This window comes from Periophthalmus magnuspinnatus, chromosome 9 (assembly GCF_009829125.3).
Source record: "Periophthalmus magnuspinnatus isolate fPerMag1 chromosome 9, fPerMag1.2.pri, whole genome shotgun sequence".
NCBI lineage: Eukaryota > Metazoa > Chordata > Actinopteri > Gobiiformes > Gobiidae > Periophthalmus > Periophthalmus magnuspinnatus.
This window is the reverse complement of record NC_047134.1, coordinates 13,663,847-13,681,550: the sequence shown is the minus strand read 5'-3', so window position 1 is coordinate 13,681,550 and position 17,704 is coordinate 13,663,847. Positions and strand designations below refer to the sequence as shown.

The 17,704-nt window shown below is 38.8% G+C and overlaps 2 protein-coding genes across 2 annotated transcripts; both read left to right on the top strand.

Annotated features, from left to right (window-relative positions):
- The first annotated feature begins 208 nt into the window (after positions 1 to 208).
- gltpa (glycolipid transfer protein a) lies at positions 209 to 2,066 on the top strand. The gene is made up of 5 exons (XM_033972500.2): positions 209 to 311; positions 1,294 to 1,352; positions 1,421 to 1,554; positions 1,628 to 1,778; positions 1,852 to 2,066. Exons 1-5 carry the CDS (start codon positions 209 to 211, stop codon positions 2,032 to 2,034), a joined length of 630 nt encoding a protein of 209 aa, XP_033828391.1. The 3' UTR covers positions 2,035 to 2,066.
- Positions 2,067 to 2,541: 475 nt separating this feature from the next.
- Positions 2,542 to 13,353, top strand: trpv4 (transient receptor potential cation channel, subfamily V, member 4). The gene is made up of 17 exons (XM_033972670.2): positions 2,542 to 2,723; positions 3,522 to 3,722; positions 3,891 to 4,297; positions 5,007 to 5,182; positions 5,543 to 5,695; positions 5,818 to 5,958; positions 7,791 to 8,089; positions 8,490 to 8,669; positions 8,828 to 8,986; positions 9,494 to 9,586; positions 9,675 to 9,748; positions 10,017 to 10,182; positions 10,260 to 10,326; positions 10,760 to 11,067; positions 11,186 to 11,313; positions 11,396 to 11,517; positions 11,960 to 13,353. Exons 2-17 carry the CDS (start codon positions 3,714 to 3,716, stop codon positions 12,058 to 12,060), a joined length of 2,583 nt encoding a protein of 860 aa, XP_033828561.1. The 5' UTR covers positions 2,542 to 2,723; positions 3,522 to 3,713; the 3' UTR covers positions 12,061 to 13,353.
- The last annotated feature ends 4,351 nt before the right edge of the window (positions 13,354 to 17,704 follow it).

Sequence of the window (17,704 nt, the reverse complement as noted above, 5' to 3'; positions counted from 1 at the left end):
TTTTCCTATCTCTTGAACTTAAAGATTTTATTATAAGCAGGTTCTTGGCATAGACAATTGTGTGTCCCCAAGTGATGCCTTTGTGAGTGTGTGTGCTCGGGTCACACTCAGGTGGAGTCTGCCACACAGTGTTAGGTGCCACTGAATCTGCAGCAAAGGCTGGAAGCTTGTTACTATCTTTTCAGTGCTACACAGTGTTGATTTAAAAATGGCCCTGCTGATGGAGCATCAGTTCAGACAGCTGCCAGCAGACAGACAAGTGGAAACCAGGCCATTTCTGGAGGCAGTGTCCTATCTTCCACATTTCTTTGGTAAGATTTTAATTCAATAACATCAGGAGAGAAGAGGTGGGAAAAGTAGATGTCACTGCTTAGCCTAAGATATGACACAAATATCTAGAGTAATATTTCAACCAAAACAATACCAACAAAGAGCTTTTGACTCAATTTAGGCTTTATTGTATTGTACTTTTTAGGAAAATATTTTTGCTAATTTGTTTTGTATTACATTTTCTTTGTATCTTGCTGTCAATAGTTCTTTAGCATGCATTATTTAATTTGGTGGCCTGGATTTTTAGTTGTGAAAATTGATTAGAAGGGTGTTGAGTTCCCTATGCCCATTCATTGGTGAGATTGTGCTCCTGGGCACTTTTGTGCAACTTCATTCGGTATTAATATACCAAGGGCTTTCTTTTAAATTGCCACACGAAACCCTTGAGGGCACTGCATCTACTGCCCTTGTATTTAAATGATCACGGCTATTTTTATTGATGGATCAAATTAAAACCAAAAATGGTCTCTGAACAGCTATACTTTCTAACAAAATAATATATTGACATGGTGTGATAAAAGTGACGCAATTAGGCTACTTTTTGTATTTAGCTGAGTAACTATAAGGTTGTTGTTGTCTGTTGTACCATTTTGATGCTTTAGTTTTGAGGAGGCAAACCATTATAAACCAAGTTAAGCGTGTCTCAGAAATAAGATCTGTTGCCATTGGTGCTGTCTGGTCCATCAGATGGGCACAATAGAGCACACTTTGTCATGAGGAGTTTCCACTAACAGCAGCTCTGTTGCTGGTGACAGTGGGTCAAGCACACGTGTGTGTGGCAAGCCTCTAGATGTCTCTTTGTTCACTGCACTGTCACCTAATACTTTGCTCGCCTAATTACTCAACAAGACTCTGCTAAATCCCTTTGAGTCCCTGTTTGTCTTAATAACTACTCACAATGCATAATTCATCAACAGAACCTTTCTGTAATCTGTTGTCTAATCTCCATATACTCATCTTTAGACTGCCTTGGACCCACTGTTTTTGCACCAATAAAAGCAGACTTTTCAGGAAACCTCACAGTAAGAAATTTGTTCTACCACCCATAGGTATTATTCTTCTTTGTTTAATAAAGAAATATTTCTTATAGAAAATGAAGACTGTCTATGACAGCAACCCAGGTCGTTTCAAGACGCTGCAGCACCTTTTGGAGGCTGAAAAGGAAATGCATGGTACTGAATGGCCAAAAGTTGGAGCAACATTTGCACTCATGTGGCTGAAAAGGTTTGAGGTCGATTAGTATTTTATAAAGCCAGGGGTTGGATAGTTTCAATATTTTGGGTATTATCTTTTGCAGAAGTCTACGGTTTATCCAGGCATTTCTCCAGAGCCTTGTAAATGGTGAGAAAGATGATCTAAATCCAAACCTCATTCGGGTCAATGCAAACAAAGCCTATGAAATAGCACTCAGAAGGTATCATGGCTGGTTTGTGCAACAACTTTTCAAGGTGACTTTTGAATTAGACAAAATACAATATATAAACTCTATGTTGGCTTATGTATTTATCCTTATGGTTTCAGGCTGCTGTGTTTGCTACACCTTATAAATCTGAGTTTCTCAGGGCTCTGTCAAAAGGCAGAGATGTCAAAGAAGAAGATTGTTTAGAGAAAATCCGTAAATTTCTCATAAATTTCTCTGCGACTGTGGATGCAATATATGAGATGTACACTAAAATGAATGCAGAAGTAGATTCTACAGCGTGACTGACAACATAATTTCAGTGAGACATTGTTTACCTTTTTGAGTTTGGCAGCACTGCTTGTTTCCTTTTTATGTTGAGACAATAGACGTTTTACATTAGGTTTTACAGAAGTGTTTTTCCATACATACAACAGATTTTTCCAACATCAGTAAAAATATGGTTTCAGTCAATGTTGTAATAGTCTTGTGTTTGTCTGTAAAAGATTTTTTTTTTTAAATTACTGAGTAAATAAATCTCGAGACTCTAAGACTCACCCTTCAAACACTTAACACAACTGAATTAAATGAATTATTTGTAAGTGGGCCATTAACAATAAAAAAAATCCTCTATACTTCAGCGCAGCAATCTGTGCTAAGAATATAAATCGTTCAGGTCCTAAACCCTGACAGGTAAAGACATGTGCAGGAATTCATTCATGGCTTCATGGAAGAAACTTTGCCACGTCACCCTCTTGTGGTCAACCACGGTACTGCCCCATACTTCCGCTTTGGCTCCAGACTCCCAGCTTTGGAGCAAAAGGTAGCGTTCATTCTGTCCCACCCTGTCCGCCTCAAGGCATCCCTTGTTCTGGTCAACTTTGAGAGGCGGCAGTCTGAGCTCTTTCACACTGTGGAGTTAATGAAGACAGGAGAATCCAGAGAATGGAAAATCAAGTTTAACAAACTTAAAACAAGTTTCAACAACTGTCAAGTAAGTCACATTGCTATTTTCTCACTGTTAAATTCAAGTGACTGTTGCAATAGGTCTATCTTTTTCCTTAACTGTGAGCGATAGGCCTACATATTGACTACAAACGTTTCCAATAGTCTACTTTACTGTAGCTCACATAGACTATTGCGAATATTCAAACTGTATTCTTTAAAAATATATGAATAGATAATTGATCCTTGGCCTTCCTTTACAGATTTCTTGGCACATTTATATTGACATTGTCATATAATCATTGACGTTTTCAGTATATATAGCCTGTATACAGACTAGATTCTGTAGGGTATTTTTTATTAATCTCTGACTTTAAAAAAAAACCGTATAGATTATTAGCTGCTAGATTACTTTGTTGACTATTTTTATTAGTATTACTGGAATAAAACTGCTCTTTTCTCACTATTAAGATTAGTGGCTCCAGTCTGAACAGTCATATCTCTTTAGTTCTGGACAGTGTCACATCAGCAGTGACACTGCCGGAACTCCCATGTCTCTAGAAACATTCCCTTATTAATGAAACAACAGTACACATCTTGCCCTTGTCCATTACTATGAAGAGTAATGACACATTAGTCATTGACAAATAACCTCTACTCAAACTAAATAACTATAATTTAACCTAATGCGGTTGTAGTTTGACTTCTTCCTGTCTAGTTCTTGTATTAAAAGTATCACATGTGCAGTGAAGGGAACCGGTATGATAATCCTGTGTGTTAAACTGAGCACTGACTCATGCTTGTCTCACACGGGACCCCATACTTTGTTTGTGTTGCCTCTTTGCAGTGCAGACTGGCTTAGATAAGTGCAGATTCAGGAGCAGATTCAGGAAGCCATACAATTGGAGAGGAAGCCATACGTCAAGGTGTCCATCCTTCTGTGTTCAGATAATAGAGAATAGTAAATGCTACTGTTCTCATTCAACATTACTTCAGTTTCTCCTGAAAAGGAATTGGGAATTTCATTGTGACGAAAGCAATGAATGAGGTACACGTTACCATGCAATCTTAAAATTACTGCTAAATTACTATGTGTTCATAAAAGTTTAACAGAAAACATTAATTGCTGGATAATCCTGGAACGATACATTTAATTAACTTGCAAGTTGTTTAGTAAAGTCTAATGTTCTGTCTGTTTCTGTATTTGTTTTTATAGAATCGTTCAGCCACTACACTTTTTAGAAAATGTCAGCTCGCATTGTCTAAAAATGACACCGTCTCCCTGGATTCTGGAGATGTTGGAGCAGCTCAAAGCGACTCCTTGTATGAGCTGTCAGACCTGGACAACATCTCTGTCCCGCCTGAAGACCAAAGTCTTGAGGGGGGACAGGAAGTGGTCCCATCTGGCCAGCAGGGTGCGGACAGCAGACAGAACTTGAGGTCAAAGTTCCAGGGTGCGTTCAAGAAGGGCATTGGTAACCCTATGGACCTACTGGAAACTACCATCTATGAGTCCAATGTTGTCCCGGGACCCAAGAAAGCTCCTATGGACTCACTGTTTGACTATGGCACCTACAGAAATACAAGTAACCAGAAAAAACGGAGGAAAAAGTTACCAAGAGGGTACAGATGTTGTTGTTGTTTTTTTTACTACAAACAAATGATTATTCATTGTTGATCATTTGTATTACAGTTAAGAAGTTAGTAGATAAGCAGAAGTTGTTCTAAATTCAAACTTATGCTGTAAACAGTAAACACAAATACTTGAAAAGACACAAAATAACTGAACTATGTAATGTTGTTCAAAAATTTCATAGAAAAAAAAAAAATCATTCTTAATGTGAAGTTGCCTCTTCACAAATATGACCTGTAACCTGGCCTGGTACTATTATCTGCTTCTTTCCATGGAGACAGGTGAGTTTAATGTCATACTGTGGAACATTCTAGGCAACGCAATAACATTTCACAGTTACATAGTGCACCTTTAAATATGCAATAGAACTACTCATTATTAAAACTGGCCTTTGAGAAATTGCACCATGTTTAGGACTTCTTTAAGAGCATTAGAGATGGAAAAATGTCATCATAAAATCTCCACAACTGACACTTTGTAGACTGAGGTGTGTCTCTTAGACAAACAAACTTTCCTCCAGTCAGTGATCCAACAGAGGCCATGTTGTTGGTTTCAAACGGTTGAGGTAATATTTGGGCGCCTGCGTGTGAGGTACTATGCCAGGGTCATACAGAGGGGTCATTATGGAGCTAGTAGAAGACTTTATGCTTTGTATATACAGATTAATGAATGAATGATATCTCAACCTTGTGTCTATAGTAAAACTGAGGTTTCCTGTGAGGATGGTGCTAGTGCTGATCCCCCTAAAGTAGTGAAAATCTTCAACCGCACTCTGCTGTTTGAGTGTGTGTCACGTGGGGACCCTTTGTCTTTAGAGGGTCTATTGGAGTTCCTGCAAACTTATGAGAAGAGGCTGACCGATGAGGAGTTCAGAGGTGAGCTTTGTCAACGTTAAATCATTGGCTATTGTCATCTGCTGCTATTTTTGTCCTTCACACAAGTGTCTTTTTTGCAAATGTCCAGCCTGACATACAATACAAAATACCTTTTGTATTGTCTGCTGCATGTTTCAAAGGATACGGAGAGGAAAAGGTGCAGTATAGACTTGAGTCTGTAGGTTAAGTCACTGGGAAGGCTTCTTGTGTGTGCCTGAGTGAGACATCTGCACAACATCACACACTGCAGAGAAAAATCACAGCATACTGTTGTTAACCCACCGGTTCTTTCAAAAGCACACACTCAGAATAACACAGATATTTTGAAATATACTGTATCTCTTTTCTCTTTTTGTTCAGAGCCATCAACAGGTAAGACGTGTCTGCCCAAAGCCCTGCTGAATCTGTACAGTGGACAAAATGAAACCATCCCTCTGCTGGTGGACATCGCTGAGAAGACTGGAAACCTACGAGAATTTATCAACACACCATTTAGAGACGTTTACTACAGAGGTACAAAAATATTATCAACTTTCTGTTTTTGATTTAGTGCAGAAAGAAAGGTAAGTTTGATTTATTCTAACTAAAACTTAAGTTGCAAAAGAACTTGACACATTCTTGCATTGTGTCTGTAGGCCAAACTGCACTGCACATTGCGATAGAGCGCCGCTGTAAACCATATGTGGAGCTTCTGGTGGAGCAGGGGGCAGACGTTCATGCTCAGGCACGGGGACGCTTCTTTCAGCCCAGAGATGAGGGCGGATACTTCTATTTTGGTAAAGACAAACTGTTAACATGAAGGTTTGGGTTTAGAGCATTTCTTTAGGTGTAACTCCTCATAAAGTCCTGCAAACAACTCAGTCATTCAGTTAACAGAGCTTTTTCCTGGCACACAACTTTCCGCTGCTATGACGAGGTGACATGAGTGGCCCGCTCTGTTTTCCTGGTGTGGTTTTAGACTGGACAGTTCTGCAGCAGACACATGGGAAGCCGTATTGAAAGGTGCACTAAGAAAACATAGGGTTTAAGTTTTATGTCAGCAGCCATTCATTGTTTTTAGCTTACAATACATATCTAAGTAATGATAATTGGCTATTTAATAATCATAATAAATTAAACAAAAGAAAAAAATATTTGAGCAAAAAATTGTAAGTTATCAGTGTTTTATATTAAGTATTTGTGCTGGTATTGTTAGTAGTGTTCTATGCGGTTGTTATGCTTTTGAGACTTTCAATTGCAAATCATTCTTATGCCATAACTTTCACAACTGGGGATGAAATAAATCACAGCCCTAATACAACCCAAGCCAACCGGGACTGCCATCTAGTGGAGATTAAGTGGTTTCTCCCAAAGCAACCTGAAGTTTTAATACTGCACAGATACCATATATATGACAGATGCTGACAAACTCTTGACTAATAGTTTTGTAGGTATTTATTAAGACTCTGTGGGCTGGAATAATGTGGACTCATTACAGTGGATATGATTTCTGTTTGCTGTCACCAAATCATCGTTTCTAAATCCCTGTGTCCCGGTGCACTGTGGCTAATTTTCCGCAAGCTTCGCACTGAGGTGAACAGGAAGCTGGCAGGCCCAACATACCACGGCTAATGAGATTTAGACTTAGCTAACAGTCTGCATGTGCCCGTGCAAATCCATGAAAAGGAGCACTTCTGTCTGAGGTGACAAAGTAATCTGTCACCCACGGCAACAGCGCATCTCGAGCAGCTGCTTTTGGCACTCTGGCCCCTCTGCACCCCTTCTTCAAACCACTGCTAATTGTGTGGGTTTTTTTTTGCTTGTCTTTGATCCTGTTTAATCCACTTAGCAAAAACTCACCCCCATTTCTCATCTCAATCTTTTCTTTAGGAAATGTCTTAATGAGAACAAGCTCTTTCTGTAGTGGTGGGTACAGTGGCCAAAAAGAAAGCATTCATTCAAAATAAGTAAATGGTGATTAATGTAGAGATGTTCCCCACAATCGAGGGAAAGGTTGGTTTTTACTTCTTGTTCTATCGCTGGGCACTTCATTATCCCCTTTGCCTGTAGGCTCTGTGTAAGTGTGATTGTAAGGGTTGGCCATGCCATGTTTTTGTCAGTATGACTCAGGGCAGCTGTGGTCTCAATTTGAGTTAGTGTACCATGTAAAGCTATGCATTACTTTACATGGTTGATACATGATTTTATTACATTAAAGTAGCACAATGTAACTTTTCTGGTGTTGGGATCCACCACTTGCTTGTCTCAATGCCCCACTGAGGCAAGCAAGTGATGTTATTGCTTTACCTGCAATGTTGAACATTGAACTTATCTTTGTGGAGACAAGCAGGTGATGCCACCACACCAAGTTACAAGACAGATCTGGAGAGAGGCAACCCTGCTCACAGTATGAATGGATGTTTTTAAAGGTATCTTCCATAAAAATATACCTATAATTGAATAAATGTAAGACATGGAGACAAGCAGGCGGCAGATTCTCCACTAGAAAAGTCTCAATCATATGACTGAGAAATGCTTTTTCATTTCCTCAATCAATTATATATATATATATATATATATATATATATATATGAGATTGATATAAGAATGAGAGCTTTCTGATTCCCAGGTGAGCTGCCTCTGTCCCTGGCAGCCTGTACAAACCAGCCCGACATAGTGCACTATTTGACAGAGAACCCACACAAAAAGGCTGATCTACGGCGGCAAGATTCACGAGGAAACACGGTGCTCCACGCTCTGGTGCACATCGCAGACAACACTAAGGACAACACTCGCTTCCTCACTAAGATGTACGACCTGCTGCTGATAAAGAGTGCCAAACTGTACCCCGAGTGCAGCCTAGAAACAGTGCTCAACAGCGATGGCATGTCACCGCTCATGATGGCCGCCAAGTTGGGAAAGATTGGGGTAAAGTCAAACATATCTTTAAAGGGAACATATTTTGTAAAATAGACTTTTCTGAGCTTTTTAACCGTGTTATAACAGTGTTTCATCATCATTAACTCTCTGAGTCAGTTATATTTCACTTGATTCCTGCTTGAGTGCTCAAAAAACTTCAGTTTCATCTTTCCCCTATCCCCACCCACTGCTCTGTACATGTTTGCAATTATTTTAAAAAATGAATGCAATTCTGGATCATGCATCGTAGTAATTTTTCAACATTATAAACAAGTTATTGCTACCAGTACAAACAATCTTATTAAACAACCTATGTCCTCTCCTTTTTAACTATTACTTCAGCCTCTGGCAATTTTAAGTGCATAGAAAGATTAGTACTCTTAAAAACTAACAAGTTGCATTTGCATAGGTTTTTCAGCACATTATCCGACGTGAGATCAAAGATGAAGAAGTCAGACATTTGTCTCGAAAGTTTAAGGACTGGGCTTATGGTCCCGTGTACTCATCCCTTTATGATCTTTCGTCACTGGACACATGTGGAGAGGAGCCATCTGTGCTGGAAATCCTGGTCTACAACAGCCGCAATGAGGTGACTATCACAAAAGTAATCCATCAAAAAGACAACACAGCAAGGTTTCCAGTTTTAACTTGTCTTGAGCTGTGTAACTAATTATACAGGCCCAACACTGCACTACCTGCAAATATAAAGTAAGAGATTCATTCAAATGCTGATCGTATCTTTATCAGAATCGTCATGAGATGTTGGCTGTGGAGCCCATCAATGAGCTGCTCAGAGCAAAGTGGCAGAAGTTTGGAGCCGTGACGTTTTATATCAGTGTCGTCTCCTACCTCACCACTATGATCATCTTTACTCTAGTGGCGTATTACCATCCAACACAAGACACGGTGAGTGGCACTGCTGCCGTTAGTCACATTCATACTGTGATGTATAGTTAATCAGTATTTATACTATATTAATTTTATATAACTTAATAAGATAATCAGTAAAATGGTAAAAAATAGAAGGCCATTTTTGTTGCCCATACTTGAAGTGACTGATGGAAACATGGCTGTCGGTTTTAAGATCTCACCTGAGCCTGAGATGTTTTTATGCATACTGACCACATTACAGCAGGAATACCCCACAAGAGCCACAGCTTGACTTCTTTGGTAGATAATGTTTAGGTTTTGCATTAATATTATCAGCCTGCAATTATATATCCATGTGATAACTCCTCTGTGATCTTTGGGCACAAATAATGTTTAGAATTTTTTTTTTTTTCAATCTAAATCTAAAAAAATAATAATAAAGTAGTTTATTTCACTGTCACCGCTCCTAATTCCTAATCAGTGTGTGTAAATAATTCCAGTTTAAATTGTTATTAACTTTAGTTTACGTTTTCTGCTGCTCAGCCTCCTTATCCGTATAAAACCTCCTCAGACTACCTACGTATGGCCGGGGAGATTGTGACTCTTGCATCAGGGATCTTCTTCTTTCTCACTAATGTATGTGTCTACCACCCTAATAGGATTTGATAATCGTGTGTTGACTCCTATTGCACACTCTTTAATCAACTCCAAACTGTTGTTGCAGATAAAAGACCTGTTCCTGAAGAAGTGCCCTGGAGTGAAGTCTTTATTTATTGATGGTTCCTTTCAACTGCTGTAGTACGCCTCCATCTTGTCTCTTTCACCTTTGATGTTGCTCTTTAGTGACTTTTGCCCAAGGCCGATTTAGCATTCACTCAATTGAGGCGTCTAATTAGTTCTATGAAAATCTCCATTGACGTGTTTTATAGTTTACATCGCTAATTAAACTCATGTTACAAACAAAGGGCGTTGAATGTCAAGCTGTTCCTTATGTTGGTTTAGTTCATTAGTTAAATGGCGGTCTTGTCACGTCTTTTGATAACATTATCTATGATTTTATTTGTAGCTTCATCTACTCAGTCTTGATTGTTGTGTCCGCTGCTCTGTACCTGTCTGGAATCAAGGCATACATTTCGGTCATGGTGTTTGCTCTCGTCTTGGGTTGGATGAACACGTTGTATTTCACCAGAGGACTGAAGCTTACAGGGACATACAGCATCATGATACAGAAGGTTAGACACTTCAGTAATGAGACATCACAAATCACTTTTTCATGTGCTGTTTACCGCTGTTTCGTTTGCTTTTGTAGATTCTTTTCAAAGATTTGTTTAGGTTTCTGTTGGTGTACGTGCTCTTCATGATCGGATATGCATCAGGTACATTTATACCTGTATCTATTGCATTACTGTAGTGTTTTTCAACCAAAGGCACATGGACTCAAGGAGTACAGAACCACAAGCAAGCTGGTACTGTGGCTAATTTCAGGTTTAAAAGAAAGGTGGAATTGAATAGTATTTGAATATAAAATGTTCTAGTACATAAGACATTCTTACTATTGTTTCAGTCTCATAATTTGGGCGCAACTATGATTCAAACAAGAAAACATAACAGAACATAAAGAAATACCATTACACTATATACAGAGTACTTAAAGTGTGGAATAATACTTAAGGGGTACTCAGGATAAAAAATGTTGAGAATCACTGCTCTGATAAGTTTAGATTTTTTTTTTTTTCACCAAAAGCAAATACATCAAAATAAGTTTGATTTTCCAGCATAAAAACTGACAGTCACAAATTTGCTGTGCAGCTCTGGTATCCCTGCTGACTGTATGTCCTCCCGCGGGGTCAAACTGTGAAGATGAAGGCTGTCCCACATACCCAAAGTGCAGGGACCAGGACACATTCAGTGTTTTCTTATTGGACCTCTTCAAACTCACCATTGGGATGGGTGAGCTGGACATGATACACAGCGCACAATACCCAGCCGTGTTCCTCATCCTTTTGGTCACTTACATCATCCTGACATTTGTGCTGCTGCTCAACATGTTGATCGCTCTAATGGGAGAGACAGTGGAACAGGTGTCCAAAGAGAGCAAGAAAATCTGGAAACTCCAGGTAAGGCAGGGAGGTGACCATATAAATCAAACTGTAATCTGAGTCCTGTGATTATCTGCTATTTTTGTGATATTGTGATTCTGTAATTTACTATTTACAATTTCTACAACAACGATAGTGGGCTACAACCATATTGGACATTGAGCGTTCATTCCCAGTGTGTCTTCGAAAGTCGTTTCGAGTTGGTGAGATGGTGACAGTGGGTAAGAATTGGGACGACACACCAGACCGCCGCTGGTGTTTCAGGTATTTCAATGATAATTATACCCGGTGTTTCACAAAGCTACTGTAAAAGACCCATTTGTCTAATGTATGTCATATTGATTAGGGTGGATGAAGTAAACTGGACCCACTGGAACCAGAATCTGGCCATCATTAATGAAGACCCTGGAAAAAACGAGACCCACCAAGTTGATGGACTACACCTGAGCATGAGAGGCCTAAGGCGAGGTGAGTGTGATGTTACTGATTACATATAATATTGCATGCTTATAAAATGCTCCCATAGAGTTCAGTTCAAACTGACATTCAGAGCACTCCATAGTCAGACCCCAGCATACCTGTGTAACCCAGGTTCCACCCATATCCCCCCTCAAGTTCTCTCCGCCCCTCATCTGTTGTTTTCCTGTCAGTCTCCACTGTAAAAATGGCCACAGTGGGGGCCAGAGCATTCAGCCACTCTGCCCACAAACTCAGGTTATCCATCAATCCGCGACAGCTAGACATTTTCACATCCCAAATCTGCATATTCACTGTAACCATTTTGTAACCACCATTTCTTTAATTTGTTTCATGTTAAATATGTTGACATTGTGTGTTGTTGTTTTAAATGCTTTTATTGGTATTATACTGTTCAGTCCAGATATGGATAAGCCCTCTGTTTCCCTTGCAGACCGCTGGTCCACTGTGGTCCCTCGCGTGGTGGAGCTGAACAGGGGACCTCGCTCTCGGGACCTGGTTGTGGAAATGGAGCCTCTGACGCCCAGACACTGACCGCTGTAGAGACTGTCCATCTTGTGCAGAGACAGCAGCATTAGACAGACTACTCTGCTGGGGACTGTTGGGCTTTAAGTGCACTCATTTACACACATCTCATGGGACTTTATGAAGAAACCAGAGCAGCAGTTAGGACAAGGACAGTGAGTATCAAGCACAACACTGGATGGACTATTTCTCTTTAAAATGATATTGTGAAGTTAAATGTTTCATATCCATGGGCTTCAGAATGAAGAAAATTTAGAACTGTTGCCATAGCAATTAACATTTTGAAACAAAATATCATATCTTTGAATGTTGAAAAGTCCTCAAAATGTTGCTGATAACAGAAAGTTGAAACCCAAGGATAAGATTTGCATAAGCTTACAGTATAAGCAAGCTGCTAATAACCAAAGCATTGTATGCCAAGCAAACATCAAATCACTGCCCATGCAAGTTTCTACTTTGGAACAAAATTACCCCTGCTATTTTGACAGCTTTTCCACTCAGGGATTTCAAATGAGCTTTGCCAGTCACATTAAGTATTACAGAACAAGTTGTACATTTTCTGATGGGTAATTGTGGCATATTTACAGCATTGTTCATTACATTAGTGATATAAATAAAGTGCAGATTGGCAGATTTTATTGTACTGGAACAAGTATTTATAGTCTTTTATATCTAAGTTATATCTACTATGTATATATTGTTTCATAATATAAATACATTTAAAGGGATTACATTCTTGCAAGTCTATTGTATATTGTTTGCATAAATTCAAATGTATTCAGGAGTTTATATTCATAGGAATATTATTGTAAATGTTTATGCTATATTTCTAAATAACATCTTCCCATTATGTATTTAGTTAAAAAATGGCATATTTTGACCCATTATCAGTAGAAACAAGGCTTTCATTTACTGTAAACTAGAACAATGCATTGTGCCATTATTAAAAGAATACAAAGACATTGTTTGGAGCAAGATGGGCATGATGAGTAGGTTACAATTGTCAAGCATAAATGCAAATATAAGACAATAGCCCCCTCTATTATGGTCTCTCTTTGAATTTCCCATGTTATTGTCTCTTTGCAGCTGGGGTATTTGCATAATCAACTCAGGCCTTGCCATTATGTACTTTTCCATATTTGCTGCAGTGTTTTCATTGCACTTGGCTCCTTGCCCTAGGTAGTATTTAGTCTAAATGTGCATCAACTGTAGTCTGCATTTGTGAGGCATTCAGAAGCAGCTGTACAAAGCTAGAGTTTTACTTTTTTACCCATGACGTTTAATAAAATATTTGGCAATCTTCATTCATTATCTCTATTATTTTAAACATATGTTATTTGGATTTTAAAAAAAGACAGTATGTTCTTGGGCATCAAGCAAATAAACGTGCAGTGTTTTACGGTGGTTTATTCTATTTGCAGTACCCTTTACGTCCAGCAGGTGGCTCTGCACCCTAAAATTGCTTAGTGTATTGAGCTTACAGTTTCCACATTAGTAGAGTTCTGTTTAAGTGTACTTCTGGAAACAGCATGACTCTGTGTTAGAGATGAAAACATGGGACTGCCAATGCTGTTGACATTATTAAATGTCACAGTGACTTTGATGCAACACCTAGACACAAGTAACTTACCTCTGAAACATTCCTTTTGTGGAAGAAACACTAAATGTGATCTACATTTTTTCATTACATTCCACATTTAAGACGGTAAAGGATACGATATTAAACATGCTACTAGATTAACTCAGGGACTGATTTGGTCATGATTTAAAAACAAATATTCAGAATTATAATTGTATTCATTATTGCAATCTTGGTATGTAGACTATAATATTAGGCAGAGATACATGAATACCTTTAAAGACATCATAAAAACAATTTAATCAATTTATTAGATTTTTCCCCAAAACCTTTCTCTGCTTTAGACATTTAAGTAAACGTGCAGGGACAGATTTTGATTTTGTGAACAATTAAATTCAAAATCAGTTTTAGCCAACCATTAAAGCCATTACCAGAACAGAACAGCAGCTGAGCCAGGATTAACTCTTGTTAAATGTTTTATTGTTCACATTATTATAGTCAAGAGAGGAATGAATAAAAACAGCTTAAATCTAGTCCTGAACGTGAAAAGATTGTCTAGTTTCACCAGAAGCAACTCTGTGTATCACCAGAGCTACCCTTGTACCACAGTTTGGAAACCACAGTTTAAATAAAAATACTGGCCAAAGCCTCACACTTCTTATTACCCAGGTCCTCTCCTCGTGGCCAGCAGCGTTTGAAGGACACGGGGAATCTCTCACCACCTCAGAAGAGAGCATAATCCTCTTTGCCCCAACTTTAACTGGGCCACTAATCCTGCAGGTTTATCTGAGCAGCGAGCACCTAGCTAGCACCTCGACCTGCCCTCCTCATCACTGCCCTTTAAGTAGGCCAGGCCGCAGGTCTTACAAGTGTCACCGTCAGCAACTTTGTATGGTGATTCTCAATATAGCCAACTGGAAGTTAAGGCTACAAACAAAACAGTTTACTGACATGCATTTGTGTGTTTCAACAAAGAAAAAAGAGAGCCAAATTGGATTATGTTTCAAGGACCCAATTTAGTAACCACACATAAGGGAGAGCCCCATTCTCAGCCAAAAGGTCTTAAGTAAACCAACTAGCAGAGATATTGGCAGTACAAACTGTTCAGCTTCTGTACGCTCAGTTCAGCTAAAAGGTGTTTAGGCTGATGAGACTCAGATGGAGACTGGGCTGGAGTAAGGCCCAGTCATTGTTTTTTAAGCTACTACTAGTCTACTAGCCTGCTACCACTACTACCCTACTCCTACTACTAGTACTACTATTATTACTACTGCTACTGCTCTGTAGCCTTAGACACACATCTGTGACATACAATTCAATCATATTTTGTAGCCATTTATTTATTTTAGGCTATTGTGTAGCCATAGGTGGGGTTCATCACTTCATCAAATTGTCAGCACTGAGCTATTTTCATGCACCACTTTTGTTTTTGTTATTCTCTTCTCTTTTGTGTGCAGTGCAGAACAGTGGGACCTGTCACTTATGTGTGGTATTTCTGAGTGAAATAAATAATTACTGGGAGATGGGGAGTCATATAATTTGATCAGGGTGTGTGTGAGATGACCTTTGAGTTGATCACAGTAGATACTAGTCTGAAATGTCCAAAGCCATAGTGCCTGCCTGCTGCTCGCCTGGTCCTATGCAAGCATCTCATGATTTACAGTGAAATTGCAGGAGCTCAATGTGGCGTGCAGGTGAATGAGTTTCACTAATAAGAGAAGCGTTTCTGCTCCACAGAGCTCTTTTTCCGTCTGGCCAGGTGCAAATGCATGCAGTGTGCAGTTTCACAGTAGCACATCATGCTCTGGTGAAGTCTATTTTTTAAATATTTTAGCAAAGAGGAAGAGAAAACAAACATATAGGAAAAAGAAGCATATATATTTTTGTTACATTCTGAGGTAACTGAAACAATTTTGCACCTATATTAGAACAACATTACAACCACTGGCTAGTAATAAAATTATATGGAACAGTGGGTGTAGTTAGCACTCCTGCCTCACATGAGCTTTTCCCCCCATAAACTCAAAACATGCACAATGGGTAAAATCCACCAAGGTGGTCCTGACCAAACCAAGAACTGGAGATGGGTCCCCATAGCATACACAGGCTGCCCGAATGGCACTGAAGGATTGGTCAAATGCAGAGGACAAATTTCCCCATCAGGACAACAAAGTATACCTTAATCTTAATAATAACTATCTAAAATGTAACTTTTTTTGCTTCGACCATACAACCTTACATGTGCAAATTATCATTCTGAGCTTGTTTTTGAGTAATTACTACAGTAGTCTTGATGAACATTCAGTCTCAGAGGTGAAGAAGGTCACCTGAACAACAGGATTGCAGAGGGCGGCAGATGGCACTGATGTGTGGAGGCTAATGTACTTATACTGTTATTACTGCAGACCGGTATCTTCAGTTATGATCTGTTGAGAACAAAAGTCTATAGAGGATGACTAGAGGAGTACTTTTAATTACTTATGTCAAACAATAGTACACATGGAATAAAAAAAACAAACAAACAGAAAAACATGTACATTGAAATCAAAGTTATTTCAGTCCTGAGATTGACAAAAGTGGTGTTAAATCTAGTGTGGTTGTGAGAATAGCAGGGGGCAGAGGCAGTTTGAAGATGATGGAGGAGCAGAGATTAGGGGAGATTTCAGAACTGCAGAGGGCTAAGGTAAGCAATCACCCGAATGCTAGGCTGTAGGCACATTCAAAAGTTGAAAACCCTAAAAGACAACAGGATTTTAGAGCTTTTTGTTAAGAATCAGACTTCTTATTTTTAAAATCATCTCCAAAATTACCACACCCTACAAAGAGAAAAAAACATTTCAATGTTTCCAACCTGAGAAGACAAAAGCATTTGAAACGTAAATACAACACTGCAGGGAGAACAATATGAGAGATGCTTTATAGATTTCCCATTTCCATATATATTATTTTCTCAAGGTTGCAGCAGCCTCAGACTTTGGCAGCATTGGTGCGTTTGAGATCATTCAGTAAAGAAAAAGCCAAAACAAAACCAATGAAAACAGCCCTGGAACAATCGGATAGCCACACTAATATGAAGAAATAGCAAAATCCCCAGACTTTTGTGTCATGATTTGATATCACAACCATTAAATAACAAACTGGCTGCCCTTGCATCCTTATATGGGTGATACTGTATTTTACACAAACCAAATATTATTTTTGTTGCACTTTACCCCTTTATAACAACAGTGGCAAATGTGCATAAGGGTTACATAACTAAACATGCACAAAATACATTTCATAAAATTTGGGACCCCTTCATTAAATATATTGTAATGACAATGTCATGACAGGTATGTTGGAGATTGGGCTGTATTATTGGTTGCCCTTTGTTGTGCTAAATGTGTAAATGTATCCAATGTATATTCCTTATTAAGGTCAAATGTAAATGTAAACCATACTATACAATGTCAAATCCACAAATTTGAATTCAATTCTACATAAAATTAAAATACAAAATAAAAAAAATAAATGTTGGTAAAATGTGCAAAAGGGGTTTCATACAGATATAAGGCTGGTGGGTAAACTATTCAAACCTCAGTAGGGCCTTTAGAATGATTGATTTGAGTATTTTCTTGCTGGTTCAGTGGACATGATGGAGATTGTCCATAAAGCACCATTAGCCTTCCACTTAAGTGTCCCAGACCCGGCTGCTCTGCTCTCCTAAAGGTGCCTAACATGCAGCCAGACCTTTGTGCTGGTTAAGGGGCTTTAGACAGGGATTTGAGCTAATTGTACATTAGCTTTGCCCTCAGGTCGTCCTTCTGTGTCTCCAATTGTCCTTGAAAATCTCATAACAGTCAATACTGTGCTCAAATAACTATAGATCTGTATGCCCTTTATTCATTAGCTATTTCACTAGTGTCATTTATCATTTCCAGCCCAGTGCAGTGCAAAAACTATGTGCTATGTACATGTTAAAGGTAATATTTAAGAAGGATTTTCCCAATGTGAGACACAGAATGTTACCGTAACACAAAACTGAATCCAGCTATAGGAACATTTATCCTGATTACTGCTATGAGGCTTCTCTGA

What these genes read in the sequence shown, in the direction of transcription:
- gltpa (XM_033972500.2), top strand. Translation starts at nt 209, where the DNA reads ATGGCCCTGCTGATGGAGCATCAGTTCAGACAGCTGCCAGCAGACAGA. An exon ending in ACTTTTCAGGAAACCTCACA is followed by an intron (nt 1,353 to 1,420) that starts GTAAGAAATTTG and finishes TATTTCTTATAG; the next exon opens with AAAATGAAGACTGTCTATGA. An exon ending in TTGTGCAACAACTTTTCAAG is followed by an intron (nt 1,779 to 1,851) that starts GTGACTTTTGAA and finishes TTATGGTTTCAG; the next exon opens with GCTGCTGTGTTTGCTACACC.
- trpv4 (XM_033972670.2), top strand. An exon ending in AGGAAAAAGTTACCAAGAGG is followed by an intron (nt 4,298 to 5,006) that starts GTACAGATGTTG and finishes TTGTGTCTATAG; the next exon opens with TAAAACTGAGGTTTCCTGTG. An exon ending in CATGAGAGGCCTAAGGCGAG is followed by an intron (nt 11,518 to 11,959) that starts GTGAGTGTGATG and finishes TTTCCCTTGCAG; the next exon opens with ACCGCTGGTCCACTGTGGTC.